Source organism: Felis catus, chromosome A1 (genome assembly GCF_018350175.1).
Source record: "Felis catus isolate Fca126 chromosome A1, F.catus_Fca126_mat1.0, whole genome shotgun sequence".
In the NCBI taxonomy this organism is placed as follows: Eukaryota; Metazoa; Chordata; class Mammalia; order Carnivora; family Felidae; genus Felis; species Felis catus.
The window spans coordinates 72,191,623-72,210,762 of NC_058368.1; the positions used below are offsets into that span (position 1 = coordinate 72,191,623).

At 36.0% G+C, this 19,140-nt stretch overlaps 1 protein-coding gene across 8 annotated transcripts in view; it reads right to left on the bottom strand.

Moving 5' to 3' along the window:
• Window positions 1-19,140, bottom strand: part of NALCN (sodium leak channel, non-selective) — a 325,095-nt gene that overhangs the window by 157,797 nt on the left and 148,158 nt on the right. For all 8 annotated transcript variants that reach the window (XM_045055586.1, XM_045055583.1, XM_045055579.1 and 5 more), the window contains one exon: window positions 6,455-6,622. In XM_045055586.1, the coding sequence (XP_044911521.1) occupies window positions 6,455-6,622 (168 nt within the window). The remainder of the gene's footprint in view (window positions 1-6,454; window positions 6,623-19,140) is intronic.

Genomic DNA, 19,140 nt, shown 5'->3' on the forward strand with positions numbered 1-19,140 from the left:
ACTTGATCATTTACTCACACTGAATCTTAAACAAGTTCACACTAAAACCTCATTTTTCACAGTACTTCATAAAATCACACTTTTCTATGTGAGTAGCTACAGACAAAAAGTAACACTACAATAACTAAGATCTTGGTGTATCTCAGTGCCTGCCTTTCTGCCTTTTAACCAGAGCTCAATAAATCCTGAATGAATGAAGGAAAATGGTGGTAACAAAAACTTTTTTACATATAATGTGATAATTCAAAGTGCTATTACATTTTCTTTCTTTCTTTCTTTCTTTCTTTCTTTCTTTCTTTCTTTCTTTCTTTCTTTCTTTCTTTTTAGAGAAAGAGAGAGGGCATGCGAGCTGGGGAGGGGCAGAGAGAGAGAATCCCAAGCAGGCTCCGTGCTGTCAGCACAGAGCCCAACATGGGGCTTGATCTTACAAACTGTGAAATCATAACCTGAGATGAGATTAAGAGTCACATGCTTAATCGACTGAGCCACCCAGGCACCCCTCAAAGTGCTATTAACTAATACATATTGTTGAAATACAATTGATATTTTTCCTATGTTCAAATGTAGATGAAAGGCTTAATCCAAGATTAGCTACATGTCTCATAAAACAAAGCTTCCTATATAGTATTGTACATATAGACTTTTTTTTTAAGAATCTACTATCAAAGAGTCCTTACTTATGCCTGAGAGTGATACCATAATATCCATTCTATCCTCTCTTTAAATAATAGAACTATCAGAATTTTAGCCTAACAAGTGGCTAGCAAGGACTATAGACTACATTTTCCAGCCCCACTTATAGCTAGGTGTGGCCAGTCGACTAAGTTCAGATGTAAGGAACATGAAAAGAAGTAATTTTTGCAACTTTTGGCACATTTAATTAAATAAACTTGCCCTGGATACTCTTTATGCTTTCCTCTGGCAGGGAAATTGAAATGAATGGAGTAGCCCCTTTGGACCAGAAATGGAAGCCTTGTATGGAAGCTAACAGATTCAATCCACCTCAACAGGCAGGCTTCCTGCATGACTGTGTGGAGCAGAGCCACCTACTTTCCCTGGACACCCACCAACTACTGGAGAGAAACAAACTTCTGTCTTATGTAAGACTTGCATTTTTAGATCTTTGTTATATCTAAATACACACATATATTTAGATGTTTTGCATATATATAAAGGCAACTCTCCATAGCTTACTGATTAATAAATTCACTTGCTCTTCACTTTAACAAATACTGATTAATTATTATGTGCCAAACATTGTGTTGGACAAATAAGATTCAATGTTTATAAATTACAGAGGGAGTATAATATAAAGGCAAAGCTCCTAAGGGCATATTTATAAGATTAAAAGTATAATTTAGTATGTAATTCAAGGTTGAAATATAAAACATGGAAAAGTAGCAATTTTTCATTAAGTCTGAGATGTCAACATTTTTATATGTGCCTCTGAAAAATAAAAAGTGCTCCCAATTAAAGAATGGCATACCACTGATTAGAAGACAGATTCCAGATTTAGAGATAGGAAATAGGAAAACAGGAAAACTATGGTCTTGGCACAAATAAACTATGGTAAGTGGAAAGGTTGTCCAAGATGGTTTGATGAGAGCTTAAGGTGACTATGAATGCTTTTTAGTAGCAGAAAATAAATACTCTTCAACAGAGTAAGAGCAGGAAATGCTTTTAAAACCTAGTTTTTAGGGGTGCCTGGGTGGCTCAGTTGGTTGAGTGTCTGACTTCGGCTCGGGTCATGATCTCACAGTTAGTGGGTTCGAGCCCAGTGTCAGGCTCTGTGCTGACAGCTCAGAGCCCGGAACCCGCTTTGGATTCTGTATCTCATTCTCTCTTCACCTCCCCTGCTCATTCTCTCCTTCTCTCTCTCTCTCTCTCTCTCTCTCTCTCTCTCAAAAGTAAACATTAAAAAAATTTTAACCTAGATTTAATTTTTACACATATAAAATAACATATGTTTGGATTTTTCCAGCATCCCTAGCTTCCTACTGTTCCTGATTTTCTTTTGACAAATCATTCCTGCTCCACTCTTGGTCCATGAGGACCAGAAGGGACTCTGTGATGTCCATGATCCAGGCTGGGAGGGAGTATTCACAATGACCTGAGTCATCCTCAAAACTTTTGTTGGACCTGTAAGAGGTGTGCCATTTTTCATTCCCAATTCACATTACTGTGAGCACCACAGAAATCTTGAGCTCTGGGAGCCATCTTTGACACTACATGGAGCAAAGCTAGCTTAGGAATAACTGACACAGAAGAAAAGTGAGTGAGGAAATAGACTGAGCCCCTGCGATACCATTTTAGCCTCTGCATCATGCCATACTTGAAGCCACTTTTACTTCCTTAGACTTTGAATCAACAGAATATATTGTGGTGAAATAATAGGAATGTCTACAGAATCCAAATGTAGCCACATGACTAGTAAATTAAATGGACACACATGTAAAGAAGTTGAGAAAATGTATATTTTCTTGTTGCTAATTTTAATTCCTCCCTGCAATACTGAAAAAAGAAAATTTATGTGAAAAATCATGTTGTTCCGAGTAAAGATTATGCTATATACATGGTTAAGCTACCAGTTTTCTGTTTGAATTTATATATATTCCCAAATCAGAACATATTACACTCAGGCCATCTTTCCAAGTAATAAGCAAATAGCTTTATCATAAGAACTATTAAAATATTCGCATTCATATTAATATCCTGAATAATTATATGGAAGGATTTCACATTCTTATCAGATTTGTTATTCTCAGATATAAATGATTCAGTATCTAATTGTTAATAGCTAAAATGAGCAAATTTACAGGAACAATTTAACTGGCTTGTAGCTCAACTTTCAATACAGTGTGTTTTCTCCACTTGTATTAAAATCATATTTAAAAGATTGTCTAGGGGCGCCTGGGTGGCTCAGTTGGTTAAGTGTCTGATTTCAGCTCAGGTCATGATACCGCAGCTTGTGAGTTCGAGCCCCACGTCCGGCTCTGTGCTGACAGCTTGGAGCCTGGAGCCTGCTTCGGATTCTGTGTCTCCCTTCTCTCTCTGTCCCTCCCCTGCTCATGCTCTGTCTCTCTCAAAAATGAATAAACTTAAAAAAAAAAAAAGAAGATTGCCTGAGTAATTTTGAGCCCTATCCCAAATTCTAATAAAACATCCTATGCACATCTGTGCAATTTTGATAAATTAAAATTTCATTAGTTGGAAGAAGCAGAACTTAACATGATTCCTACATGGCCGATTTGATCAGCATTTTCAAAGGGGAAAGCCTGCATCCTTGCAAAGGCAAAGTCCTTATCAGTGACTCTAGTTACGCCTTTTCATCTATTTGGGGATAAATATGCTTTTCACTCTGTTTACCCAATAAAGCCTTTTGATTTGGTGCTTCCACAGACAGGAAATAAAGTAAACCATACTCTCAAAGATAAGCACTGCAGAACATTTTGTGGTTATTTCCAAAGCATATTTTCCTGGTCACATTTCTAAGTCTATCTCTTCACGATCAGTCTGCTAATTACAAGTGAGATACTTCAGAAATTGTATGGCCAAGAATATGGACTATGAAATTAAATTTCTTAGTAACGCGTTTCCATCACTTGTTTGTTATGTGGTCTTGAGCAAGTTATCAAGTGTCTTAGCACTTCAGCTTGCATGCATGCTCTCTGTCTCCCAGGATTGTGGTGCCTAACCAATAGCATGATGCTCTCGGCCCAGTGCCCAGCACATAGTAAATGCACAATAAATCCCAGCTGATATCATCATAATTATCCGGTACATCAGAGCTGTAGCATTTTGTAACACTTTATTTCTTCCTACAGGACAATGGTGCCCTATGCTCATTCCAGTCCAGCCATGCTGGCCTTTGTGCTATTCTTCGAACACAGCAAGCATGTTTCTACCTCAGGACAGTTGCCCTGTGGTTCTCTTGGCTTGCCCTTTCATTTCACTCAGTCTCTGCTCAAAAGCAACTTCTTCAGAGAGGGCTGCCATGAGCAACCTATCTAAAATAGCACCCCACCCTCAATCTCCATCCTTTTCACCCTTGTTTCTCCTTTACTGCATTTCCAGAACTTTATTCCACATTCTTTTGTATCCTTGTTTGTGAACTATTTGCCCTCTAGAATGTAAGCTTACTGAGCTAGGGCTCTTCCCTGCATATTTACCTCTGTCCTCCGTTTCTGGAACAGTGCCTGGCACATAGTAGGTGCTCAGTAAATACCATTTGAATAAATAGATGAAGAACACCAATGATTGCTCTCAGAGATAACTGATGTTATAAAGGGAATCATTTTGTACTAAACTGTTGACTTCACTTAAATACGAAAATGTGAAATTCACTAATGGAAGCCAGGCCGCCAACACGATGAGGAAAGGCCATGTCAGATGAGAAATGTGAGGACCCACAAGGGAGATCAAAGTGGACCCACGAAGAGCCAATCTGCTCAAGACAGTCAGTTCTTATATGTGAATGCGCAAAAATCCTTGTGACACTTAAGCTTCTCCACAAGACAATCCAGGCAGTGTTTAATTATTTCATTAGGGAAATATAAACATGGTCAAACAGAGAGAGATACAAATGAAAATCACTTAACCATTAACATAAATTAAACTGTTACCGATTATAAGCCAGAATCAAAGATAACATTAAAGTTGCAGACTGGGGGCACCTGGGTGGCTCAGTTGGTTAAGCATTCCATCTCGATTTCAGCTCAGATCATGAAATCACAGTTTGTGAGTTCAAGGCCCACATCGGGCTCTGTGCTGACAGTGTGGAGCCTGCTTAGGATTCTCGCTTTCTCCCTCTCTCTCTGTCCCTCCCCTACTCTCTCTCTCTCTCAAAAAATAAACTAAAAGAAAGTTGCAAACTCACTGAGTTGCACACTATGTGACTATGTCTATATATATATAAAACTATTAGAACCTTGCACACTAATTTTAGGTATTTTGGGAAAAATTGACTAATATAAAAAAACGACATAATGACTTATAATCTGTAATAATTTGGTTTATTTCTTTCCTGTCATTTCTCCATTTATAGGTATTTTACATATAAATATATAGCTATAGATATACGTACATATAACATATATATGTTATATAATTTTATACTGCTTTGTGTTTAAATAAAATATAATCATATTATTTTAATCATGTCTCTGAGTAATTACAAATTCATCATTGTCATTATTTTTGTGGTCAAATTCGCATATGACTTGCTAAGCTATTCCTCAAATGTTTACCATTTTAAAAGTTCTCATTTTTTTAATCTCGTAAACAATTCTCAAATAAATATCTTTAGATTCAAAGATTACTCTATTTCTAACTTTTCACTAAAAAATTATCTGTGAGAAAGTATAGAAATTTTAAAACCATGAATATATTTTGTATATGTATCCTTGCTGAAATAGGGACCAATATATTTTTTTAAATTTTTAAAATGTTTTTATTTATTTTTGAGACAGAGAGAGACAGAGCATGAATGGGGGAGGGTCAGAGAGAGAGGGAGACACAGAATCTGAAACAGGCTTCAGGCTCTGAGCTGTCAGCACAGAGCCCAACACGGGGCTTGAACTCACAGAGTGAGAGATCATGACCTGAGCCAAAGTCAGAAGCTCAACTGACTGAGCCACCCAGGTGCCCCGGGACCAATATTTTTCTTAATTTGGTTAACTTACTAGGTCTATAAAAGATATTTTGTTGTTTTGATTATCAAGCATATTTCTTATAATTATCAAACATATATATTAAATACTCATGTTGATTTTGTGAATCTAGACAGCAGTGCCCAAGAGCATACAAAGGCATGATTGGGAAGTACATTTTGTACCAAGAGTTTTAAACATGTATATATCTCTTGCCCTGCTCATCTCACTTATTATAACCAAGCCTAAGGATATAACCCAACAAATGACAAAGGGCTTATGTCCAAAGATGTTGATGTACTGAAAGCTTGAACCATATATCCTTTGTGATTTCAGTATGTTTGGCAATGATTATTAGAGGCCTAGCTTTTAACCCATGTGTTTACAGGATATTTGTTATCATTTCTGTGAATTATATTTTCATGTCCTTTCCCTAGGTATCAGAAGTATAGAGTTTCAGGTTGCAGTCTGGCAGCTGAAGTTAAAACTGCTCTGAAAATAACAGCTTTGGAATCTCTAATAAATAAAGTCAGTGAAGTTGGAATGCATCTTTTTTCATCTTAGAGAAAATTTCATCTAAAATATCTCCACTGTGAATTTTCAGAAGTTTTAAAAACAATGTTATAATTTATGAATGCACTATTTTTGGCACTGAAGATGTCGCTGGGCCTATCTCAAGTTTGTGTTTATTATATAATAATTGTATATAACCATTTAATATAATTATGTATAGTTATTATTACATAACTGGTATTTCCTCTGGAAAGAAACAAATTCTACTGACATATAGACATTATTCATATTACCTGAAAGTATGTGAACTGAGAATGATAAAGATCTGGATATACATGAAGAGTAGTTCCAATTACTAGCAGTAGCTCAAATTTGTGGAGAGATGAGCTAATATATCCAGTAAATCCCAAACACCATATCTTCAGAAGTGCTTCCAAATCAAAAAGTACTGTAAAAGCCACCTGGAGGAACAAAGAGACAGGGAAATTGGAACGTAAAACTGTAATTTATTTCAAAATGCCTCATACATTTGTTAGTGTGTAAATCTCAGCTGCTGTTATATAAAATGAAAAGCCCACAACAATCTAGAATGACATGTTATAAAAAAAATGGTTTTGAAAAACACCAACTAGAACACAGAAGACCAAAAACATCTAAAGCAATCAGTAAAACATGTTAAAATGTTAAATGTTTCTAAGTGGTATTATTTCTTTATTATTCACTATCTGATATTATTTAAAAGTCATCATCATTTATTAAATTCTGTATACACAGAAAGTCTGCATTTTCTATACTTTATATTTTCTAAAGATAGTTTCTATAATGCATATGGCATATTGTAAAATGACTTGCATCTTACTAAGCATCATCAAACTAAAATAAAAAAGTGTAGATCTAATTTGTGTTTTGGGCCACATAAACAAGCAAAGAAATATGGATTCTATATCAAGCATTATGTGTGTGTATATGCACACTTAAATTAATATATTAATATGATTTATGCCTAGAATATTAATTAAGAAAATTAACAATGCATATTACTGTATTAATAAATTAGTATAACCATTTAATCTATCACATTAATTCTATGAATTTGCTATTACTAATACCAATATTATAAAAAGTACTCATAAACACAGCATGTTATTTTTCCTTTACTTGTCCAATGGGTAAAAAAAACTCATTTTATAAAAAAGTTTGCAACTGGAATGAAAGTGTGTAATATAAAATTAACTTATAATTAAAGAGCACAAGAGTGGGTGTTGGAATTAGTCAAACATACCCTCTGAGAAGATACCAGAATATTTACTGGAAAATAGGAGTAGTGGAGAGCTCCCTTCTCTTATTCTTGGCCAACACAGAGTATCAGAAGGGATTTTTTTCTTACTCATATTACATAATAAAGCCATATGTGAAAAACCTACAGCTAACATCATATCCAAAGTTTAAAAGTGGAAAGTCTTCCCCTAAGATCAGGAACAAAACAAGGATGTCCGCTCTCACCACTTTTATTCAACATAGTACTGGAAGTCCAAGCCACAGCAATAAGGCAAGAAAAAGAAATAAAAGGCATCTAAATTGGTAAGGAAGAAGTATAAGAACTAGAACAAACAACCTTAAAATTTTTATGGAACCCAAAAAATCCTGAATAGCCAAAGCAATCTTGAAAAATAAAAAAATAGGAGGCATCACAGTCCCAGATTATAAGATAGACTACAAAGAGGTAGTAATCAAGATAGCATCATACTAGCACAAAAATAAACACATAGATCAACAGAACAGAATAGAGAGCCCAGAAATAAACCCATGATTACATGGTCAACTAATCTATGACAAAAGAGGCAAGAATATGCAGTGGGAAAAATACAGTCTCTGTTCAACAGTCTCAATTGTGTCAGAAAGTTGGACAGCTTCCATGTTGGATACATAAATATCTACGATTGTTATATCTTCTTGTTGGATTATTCCCTTTATGATTCTATAGTGTCCTTCTTTGTCTCTTGTTATAGTCTTTGTTTTAAAGTCTATTTTGTCTGATATAAGTACTGCTACCCTAGCTTTCTTTTCACTTCTATTTTCATGATAAATGCTTTTCCATCCCTTTACTTTCAGCGTCCATACGTCTTTAAGTCTGAAATGAGTCTCTTATAGGCAACATACAGATGGGTCTTGCTTTTTTATCCATTCTGTCACCCTGTGTCTTTTGATTGGAACATTTAGTCTATTTACATTCAAAGTAATTATTGATAGGTATGTACTTACTGCCATTTTGTGACTTGTCTTATGGTTGTTTTTGTAGTTATTCTCTGTTCCTTTCTTCTCTTGCTATCTTCTCTCAGTTTGCTGGCTTTCTTTAGTGACATATGTGGACTCCCTTCTCTTTATTTTTTACATAGCTATTACTGGTTTTTGGTTTTTGGTTATCATTATGTTTGTATCTAAAATCTTATGCACATAGCAGTCTATATTAAGTTGATGGTTGCTTAAGTTTGAACCCATTCTTTACTCTGCTCCTTTACACATTTTTATGTGTATGGTGTTATACTTTACATCCTTTTATTTTATGAATCCCTTGACCAATTTGTATAGATATACTTAATTTTACTGCTTTTGTTCTCCCTAATTTTTTTAAAAAGTTTTTAACATTTATTTATTTTTGAGAGACAGAGAGAGGCAGATCATGAGCAGGGGAAGGGGAGAGAGAGAGAGAGAGAGAGAGAGAGAGAGAGAGAGAGAGAATCTGAAGCAGGCTCCAAGCTATGAGCTGTTTTGTTAACACAGAGCCTGACATGGGGCTTGAACTCATGAACTGCGAGAGCATGACCTGAGCTGAAGTCGGACCTCAACGACTGAGCCACCCACCCAGGCACCCCTGTTCTCCCTACTTTTATTACTACTACTTAGGGTCTTATTTTTCACTCAAAGAATCCTTTTTAACACATCTTGTAGAGCTGGTTTAGTGATCATTAATTCCTTTAATTTTTGTTTGTTTAGGAAACTCTATCTTTCCTTCTACTCTGAATGATAGGTTTATTGGACATAGTATTCTTGGCTACAGGTTTTTTCTTTCAGCACTTTAAATCTATTAGGACACTCCCTTCTGGCTGAAAAGTTTCTGCTGAAAAATCATCTGATATCCTTATGTGGTTTCCCTTGTATGTAATGGTTTTCTTTCACTGATTTTACAGAGTTCTTTATTTGTCACTACTTTTTTGCCATTTTAATTATTATGTGTCTTAATGTGGACCTCCTTGGTTGATTTTGTTTAGGGCTCTCTACCTCCTGGATCTGTATTTCTGTTTCCTCCTCCAAATTTTCAGCTATTTTTTTCTTCAAGTAAATTTTCTGCCCCCCTTTCTCTCTCTTCTTCTTGGATCTTTATAATGCAAATGTTATTATGTTTGAGGGTGTCATTGAGTTCCCTAAGTCTATTTTAATTTATTATTATTTTTTCTCTCTCCTGTTCAGCTTGATTGCTTTACACTCCTATCTTTCAGGTCGCTGATCCATTCTTCTGCTTCCTCTAGTCTACTTATTCCATTTAGTGTATTTTTAACTTTATTTATTGAGTTTGTTATCTCTAATTGGTTCTTTTTATGTTTTCTTTCTCTTTGTTAGGGACCTCTTCACTGAAGTCTTCCATGCTTTTCTCAATTCTAGTGAGTATCTTTATGACTATAAATTCTTTATTAGGCATATTACTTATCTCCATTTCATTTAACTCTCTTGCTGTAATTTTGTCCTGTTCTTTCATTTGGAACATATTCCTCTGAATCCTCATTTTGTCTAACTCTCTGGGTCTGCTTCTATGTGTTAGGAAAGTCAGCTACATCTCTCTTGGAAGTAGTGGCCTCATGAAGAGTTCCTGTAGTGCTCTGCTGTGCAATGTCCCCTGCTCACCAGAACTTGGTGCTTCAAGGGTATCTCCTATTATGTTGTGTGTGCCCTAGTGTTATGGCTGAGTCTTTTTTGCCTTCAGTCTAGTCATCTCCAATTGCTCTTTTTGCCTGTTTTGGGCAGGGTTGGGTCCCTATGTTGTTAGTGGGCTGGGCTGGGGCCGCCTTGGACTTGAGTTGAGTCAGACCAGGTTTTGCCAGAAATGCAGTAGCACCAAACTGTAGGGTGCTTCCCCTGTCTTGTCCCCCGTAAAGTTTTCATTGATGGGTAGGACCAGCAGTCAGAGAAGATGTCTGCCCCTAACCCAGTGCTGGTGCCACAGTCAGACTGGTGTGTGTAGTTATCTTCCCCTCTCCCCAGGGTAGGGTCACCTTGGGGTGGTGCTGGCCCCTGTTGGGGCTGTGTACATACTGCCAGGCTTGTGGCACTGCTTTGGTTGGGCTCCAGTCAAGAGTGTATTGAAGGGGGCAGGTCTACAAAAGAAGCATGGGTGGGGCACACTGTTAACAAATTAGGTAGAGAGTGTTGTCCCACAGGTATACAAATGCCTAAGCTAGGGGGTGGGGGAAGGAATTGGTGTCTGCCAGCTCTTTTGTTCTTGAAGTCTCCTAAAGACCCCTGCCCCTCTAGCACATGGTCTGAGATTAGTAAACAAATGTCCCTTCCATAAATCCCAGATGTTTTTCAAACTGCTGCTTCTATGCTGTATCTCCCTGGGGCTGTTTGTTATGTTGTCCTTTTAAGGGTAGGGAGTCATTTTCCTATTGCCTTCCAGGCCCTCCCAGAGTGGGGCCTATTGACTTTTAAAGTTTCAATCCTTACACCCTACTGATTGTAAGAATTACTGAAATTAGGCCCCTCCAGTTCCCAAAGTCAAATTACAAAGATTCCTCTTCCTATGCAGGCTTCCTGTACCTGGGATGCCTGGTGTGAGGGTCTGTTACTCTTTGCTTTCCATGCCCAGGCATCCCTCCCTCCCATGGACAGTTCTCAAGGTCATTTAGCTCTTTACCATGTCTCTACCCTTCCTACTCTCTTCAATATGGCCTCTTTTTTACATTTAGTTGTGGGGACTCTGTTCTGCCAGTCCTCAGGTTGTTTTCTGGATTATTTACACTGATGTGTGTGTTATCTAGTTGTATCTGTGGGATCAGGTGAGCCTAGGGTCCTCCTACTGTGCCATCTTACCCAGAAATATTCAGTGTTTACTTAATTCAACATTTTCCTTACTGATTTATTGAAGGGTGGTACTTCCTTGATAAGGAATCATCAGGAAAAATGGTTAAGCCTTTGCTACTTCTAAAACAAGACTGCACTAACTATCCTTATGCAATACCAGTATTTTATTGGGCTTTTATGTCTATGAATAGATTCTCAAAGCTGGCATTGCTGGGGCAAAGGACAGGTTTGCATATTTGATATTTTAGAAAATATTAAGGGATTATTTTTAAAATGCTATAGTAAGTCTTTTGCCTTCCAGCAAGGTAGGAAAGGGTTTCTTGTCCTAAATCTGAAGAATCACCAGATGTAATCAAACTTAATCAAACCTTTGCTTATCTGTTCATATATGTATTGATCACTTGGATTTTTCTTTTTAAAACAATTTTCCTGTTCATAACCTTGCCAATTTTCTATGGTGTTGTTTTGTCTTTCTTATCAGTTTTTGGAGTTGCCGATATTAAGGACATTAATCTTTGCCCACTATATGAACTGCAAATATTTTTTCTCTAGTCATTAGTTTGATTTTTAACTTTGGTGGCATTAGTTCTACAAGCACTTTAGATTGTATATGGTCACATATATCTATCTTTATCTTTTTAAATTTTTTCTTTACCTTTTAAAACAAAAATGGACTTCAGAAGGATTACTATCGAGGCTTCATATCCAAGAACACACTGTTTTCTATTCATTTGGACTGTGTTCTTTGATAAATCTGTTCTTAATTTCCCCCACAAAGATGTTATTGTTTGCTTGTGAAATTTATTTCTATGAATTTAATATTCCAATAACTAATTCAAATGTGTTTTTTTTACCTTTTTTACTTTTTATTTTTTTTTTTTTTTACCATTTCCACCTAGTTGTTCCAGTGGAGAAAAAAGATACTGATTTATCTATATTGATTTTCTATACCTGCCATAGTAGATTCTTCTATTAATTCTAATATTTTAAATGTTATCTCCTGGATTTTACAAAAATATGTACGTTTTATCTGCAAATGAAGATAAGATTTGTTTTTCAAGACTTATTTTGGAGTTTGCATTAATTCATTAGCTATAATGGTACAGCTGTACAGTTATACACTACCCAATGAAGTGGCAAAAAGAATCTATAATGTGCTCCTATTTTCAAAGAAAGTTTTCCAGCATTCATATATAATGGTTGCAGTGGGTTTTGGTAATTAATTGCTACCATGTTTAAGGACTTCCATTCACTTCCTGTTCTACTTACAGGATTTTAGCTTTTAATTCATTGAGGCAATGGGATAGATCACACAAGTCCTTGATGTTGACCATTTATGTATTCCTGGAATAAATCTTAGATGGTAATGCTAACCTGCTGGACTTTATTGAATAACACTTTATTTATAATATTTGTAGCTATTGTTATATATGAAATTCGTCTATAATTTTACCTGCCTTACCGTTATCAGGATTTGGTTAAGCTTATGGTAGCTTTATCAGACTTACTGTGGAGTTTTCCATCTTTTGCATGATTGATAATTTCTTAAATAAAATAAGAATGATCTCATCTTTGAAAGTAGGTACAACCCATGGGAACTCCAACTCCATGTGAGGGCGGGCTTGTGCTGACTCATTTACAGTGAAGCTTATTCTTTTTTCTATCCATCTGGAGTCAATGTCAAGATTGAAGTTTTCCTCATCACATCCTTCTGAGGATGGACTTTATCCTTTTTTCATTGAAGCACAGACTCCATGTGTCCTATGTTATGTGGGGGTCTCTGTTCTGGCACCTCATGTTCACAGCCTCTTCTTCTACACTGGTTATAGCTCTTAAAATGGCAAGTTTTAGGTGACAAGGATATGCAAATGCCTAGAGGGTAGCCACTGGCATTAGTGTCCATCTCATGTTCCACACTCAAATCACACATAAGTTTTTGGCCTTGAGAATATTCCTTAATCTTTTGCATGTTCTGCTAAGCATTTACAATGTTTTAATATTTTAGATGTCACTTTTACTTGTTTCATAGAGACATGATTCTCAGCCACCTTTTAGGGCCACCTTGTATGTGTTTCCTATTATCAATATACTATCTGAGTTTGTGTTTAAGCTTTATTGGATTTTCTATGTCTTTTGATAAGAAAATTCAACCTGTAAACATTTAATGTATCAAAATTAAACTTGGTCTTCTTCCAGTTTTTTTGTAAGTCATTGCTATTTCATCTTTTAACTTTTTCTTGTCTTTTCTGACCTGGTCAAACTGTTGCTGATTTCTTTCTCCCCATTGTTAATTTGGACATTCTACACTGCTTTTCTAATCCCACGGTTCAATTCCCAACTGTCAGAAATCAATCTATCTTTTTTATTATCGCATTAATATGAAATAATTATAAGCTCCTCTCTCCCCCACATAAATCTGCTTGCTCACCCATCCCTCACACCCCCACCCATCCACAAATTTCATAGCATGCTTCTATCACCCCACGCTCCATGGGTGTCATGCCCCTTCCTAAATCCTGCTTTTGCTGAGATTGTTTACACATTTACTTTTAGTTTCTTGAACCATAATTATTTCTTTTTTTCCCTCAAAATTCTTATTTGTTATCTTTTTAAAAATCATCTTTCATTTGGATCTAATACCTACCTCTTTTCTTTCCTTGTCAGCTTCTCTGATCTACCTTTCCTTTTCTATTTCTCTGACACACTTGGGATTAGCATACTTGGGAGTAGTTTGCTCAGATAAATATCACAGGTTGCATACTCTCTTAAACCTTCTCTATCCAAAATACGTTTTTAACACGGCAAGGCAATTCTGGCTGCATACAGATTCTTTCCTCTTAACGGTCTATACAAATATTGTTTCACTGCCTTCTATGTTCCAATATTATAGATGAATCATCTGATGCAGTATATTTATCTTGTTTTCACATGTTATTTAAACTTGTTCAGAGGCTTAAAAAATTTTTTTTAATGTTTGCAACCAAGGAAGGTCACCAGCGTATGTCTAGGAATGTTATCTTTTTTTTTTTTTTCATTTCATCACCCTGAGATTTTGTGACTCTTTTTGGTCTACTGATTTATGCTTTTCCTCAATTGAGGAACATTTTTCTATGTCATTTATTATTGCTTTTCTTCTATCCATTCTCTTTTTCCTCCAGGGGCTAATATATTAGTCACATTGAAGTGTCTAGTCTCTTTTGCTTTTTCCCCCTCATGATTTTTGCCATTTCCTTGATTGCTCTCCCCCCACTTGATCTCCTGTATAAATCATTCTTTTTTGGGGCACCTGGGTGGCTCAGTTGGTTGAGCATCAGACTCTGGCTCAGGTTATGATCTCACGGTTCATGGGTTCAAGCCCCATGTCAGGCTCTGTGCTGAAAGGTCAGAGCCTGGAGCCTGCTTTGGATTCTGTGTCTCCCTCTCTCTCTGCCCACCTCCTGCTCACATTCTGTCTCTCTCTCAAAAATAAATAAACATTTAAAAAATTAAAAAAATAATTCTTTCTCAACATCAGCCATGCCCTTTTTCAGTTCATTTTTTGAAAATTTTAGCCAAAGTGTCAGAAAATTTGTTTTGTGCCTCAATTGTCAGTGCTTGAGACATTTAAAAAAGAAAACAAAACAAAACCCTGCTATGTCTTCCATCAATTGTACTTGATTGGGAGACTCTTGTACTGATTCATCTTGGATTTCTGAGTTTCATCTTCAGTTTCTGGGTCCCTTTTATGAGAATAATTTTTCTTTGCTTGTTCATGACTACATGTTTGCTTTTTGTTTGGCCTTTATGCTTTCCTGAGCAATGATAAATGAGGAATAGTAGGGGGCACTGCGGTTTTTGTGGTAAGTGACTTAAAAACCCATGGCCCCTCTGATGGGCATTCAAAGAGGGAGCTGCCCCATGTCAGGACTCTCATGGGCTGGTGGAATCCATTTCAAACCCCCTCTATCTGGAAGTAATACAACTTCTAGCAAGGCTCCTTTTCTGGCTCATCAAAGTCAGTGGCATTCTTCTGGCTCTCTCTGGACTACAAGTGACTACAGTGGGCAGGTATAACTTCTTCACAGGGTCAGGCCCACGCAACAGAGGACCCAAATCTCTGAAATAAGTCCTAATAAATGGACGAGTCTTTTCCAGCCCAGGCTTGTAACAATATGAAAAAGTCCTCCAGACACTCGGGGGATCCCTGGAGAAACTGAAACACAACCATGTGTGTCCTAAAGGTCCAACGTGCAGCCTGACCTGGCTGTCGTATTAGCAGAGTGAGCAGTGACAGGCACCCACACATCCATCTCTAAGCTTCACCTGCATTTTCAGAGTTTCATTCCAAAGGAAAGAATGAAATCCATATCAAAGTGTTTTTTTTTAAAAGTAGGCAACTAGTAATAAATACCTGAAATATGTCCAAATAGATAATCAAATTATATATAAACACAATTAATCACTTTAGTAACTTTGCATTTGCTATCAAAAAGACAGATGGTATGATCTCTTTAAAAGATCATAATTCATAATTAAATATGCACCTGGATCCATTTGGATTATTATTTGCTTAGTGGGGAAACTTATATGCTTTTCAAACCTACTAAGAGACACTAGAAAAAGATTTAGCAAATTTTTATGTGATTATATGTAAGTACTATATTCCCACTAATTTTCCTACTAGAGTTCCTGATTTCAATACTCACGGGATCAATACCTCATTTTTAACATAATTTGTTAATTATTAAAATCTAACATTCTAGTTCTGAAAAACAGTAATCCCAAAGTGGTAAGTTTTTGTGAAAAATTTGATAAATGAAAATATATGTAACTTGTAACTATGGGTTATTCTGATATAGGGAAGAACTACATCAGGAACTAAAAGAAGGGTTTAGAAAAATTAAATTAGCTTACATGCTCATTGGCTATTTTAGTGTAAGCTAGAGGGTTTAGTGCCAAGATTTCACTTCAGAGGAATGTTAACAGTTTAGTAGTATCAGAGGCAGAGGAAAGCTACAGCCACCCTTCTCAGTGGATGGCACAAGCTTGTGTTGGTGAACTGAGCCTTGACAATAGCCGGACAGGGGAGGAACTTGCCAGGGTCATGCTGTTGGCCATACAAAAGGGCTTTCTGCAGAACCCAACTACTTGGAAGAACTGCCCATAAGAATCATCTAGAAATGCAGCCAGTCTCGGACTTTCTATAAATCCCAGGCAGTCAGCACTGCAACCCATGGAAGGGTGGGCCCCCACTTGCCATTCCTGGCCGGGGGGTGCACTCACTGTTGCTGTGGCGCCTCGCTCTGCAGCCCCCACATGGACAGGGCACCCTGGGACCCTTCCTCTGGCTCTCATCTTTGCAGTACATTACACAATGTGTGAGTGCTTACAAGTTGAAACTCACCTTCTTTTTTAAGAGGGAAGGTAAGACTTGTTAAGAGTGCGATAAACTCTCCATAAACATTCTTGTCAAATTACTTGAAACAACTTGGAAATAATGCATGAAGAAAACAAAATATTTCTTTCTCCTTATAAATTTTTTATATCAGTGTTTTTCAATCTTTTTTTCTAATCATCCCCTCCTCCCCAACCAGGAGTCATTTTAGATATTTTCTTCCCAATCACCACGCCATATGGAATTTTAATATCAAAGATATATATATATATATATGTATATATATATGCATATATATATATACATATATACACATGTCATGTACCTATCTCTGCTCTATAAATAGAAAATTAAGAATTTTGGGCCTCTCTAAGAACCAATTTTTACCTCTTAAGAGGTGTTTTCACCCCTGTTGAAAATGCATACTCTATAGATATATCTGGTTTGATGTCACCATGGCAGAGTCTAACTAACATTTTCAGGAATGCAGGTTATATGAGTTCTTTAAGCATCACATTCCATCACTTCTCCAAATTTGCATTTTGTAATAATACTTATGGAATTTAATATGTACTGTAACAAACCCTCTTGTCCTCATGAATATTACCAATAATGGAGTTCAGATTTAAAAATTAAAAGAGTTGTTTTAAGAAACAGTATTACATTTGTTTCCAGGAAATATTTTTTTCGGGTGAAAAGTAGGAGAAATTAATTTAAAATGCTTGTTTTCTAAAAGAAGTTGTAATTGGATTTGTGAGACTAGCAGGTAAAACAGGAAGATGACTGCCAAATTTCTGAAGCTAAGGAGAAAAATAACCACGTGGAAAATGACATGCATAATATAAATGCAACAATAGAAATCGTTTTGCCCTTTTAATTCGATGAATAATGTATGACCATTTATAGGTGACAAATTATAAATGAGCTGATGGTACCGTACAGGTCTGAGAAGATAAAATGGTAGAGATACCACCCACATATAGGAAAGATATTTGAAATATATCATCCAAGATTTCTGTTGTGGTCTCTATTTCATACTTTCAAAGAAACATAACGGATATTATGAGAAAATGAAGGCAAATTTGTCACAAAAGAAGATTATAGGACAAAAATCATGAGAAATTCAATTCAGGTAACCTATTCTCCTAAATGAAATACAGATTAAATAACACCAAAATAAAGGATTATTTGCATCATTCTACAGGTGTCTGTAAATCACCTGCTCTTAGTCTACAGTGTTCTTTCAGTATTCTACATAATTAAAGAGCAAACTTTTGAAAAGTCACTGAATAGTAGAAAATGTCATTATTATATGATTTTTCACCTAAAAGGGTACTTACTGTCCATGTCCATTGGAAAAAAAGGACCACAAAAGTTATTGCCAGCAGAAAGTTATTTAATGAAGTTTTCCAAAAAGGAAATTAAACTTCATGATAATCTGAAATCATAACTGCTGTTATGGCAATGAGTTACTTTCTTAATTTGGTCATTTCTTGTGATTAATGAGCTGAAATGTGAGTGTCAGATTTTGTTGGAACTAAAACAAATGGCTCTTTCATTTAATGTCATTTTAACAAATATCATAAAGCCAGATGTCCTCAGAGGGACACAGAATTACTTTTCTAGAAAGTGTGAGTCCACACTTTACAAAAGCCTTTCTGCTTCAAGCACACGGCTGTCATAGGAAAACAGAAAACCGAAGAGATATCCCGGAGTTCTAAACAAGGCAAACGTCTCTCCTGAACAGAAATGCAACAGAGACTTCACTGCTCACTTCATTGTGCTTGCTCGCCCATCAGTTGGTGACTTTCTTAAGAGAGGAATTTTGTTAAAATTGTTAATCTTCTATGCATAACATTGTGCTGATAAATTTCTGTTAATGGTACAGCCTAATGGATACGCAGATATGTTTATGTATTTTTACATAACGAGGAAAGTATTGTTCAAGTTTTGTTACTTGATGAGAATATCCAATTTAAAATATAATTACGTTCATTATAAAAATGTGATTTTACGTATAATATGTATTGTGTTTGGTCAGAATTAAAAATGAAAACTCTTACAGAAGAGAGTAAATTTACCTTTTTAGGTTTATACATAGCCTAACAAAGAAAGAGACTTTTTTCCTATTTCTTAACTAATTTTAAATTTAGGCTAACTGGTCCAAAGTAGCAAAACTGGTATCCAGCTATAGAATGGAAGCTGAGGAGCTTAATGTATGCTTAAAAGATATTTTGTAGACTGCAAGTTGACTTTCATGGGTACAATGGTTCATTTTGGATTTTGGAAATTATCCTGGATTATATGGGAACTTGGGAAATTATTTCTCTGAAAGCTCAGGGCCTTTTCTGATCTATTTTAAAAACAAACTTTCCAACACATTACATAACGCTATTGCCTTAAATACTGGATCACTGTAAGTCCATAAACTTGAATTTCTGTTATTATAGCTATTTTAAGAATCAAATGGGATAATAAATTCCTTTAAAACAGCAACATAATAGAATCTCCCTGAAAATAGCAGCTATT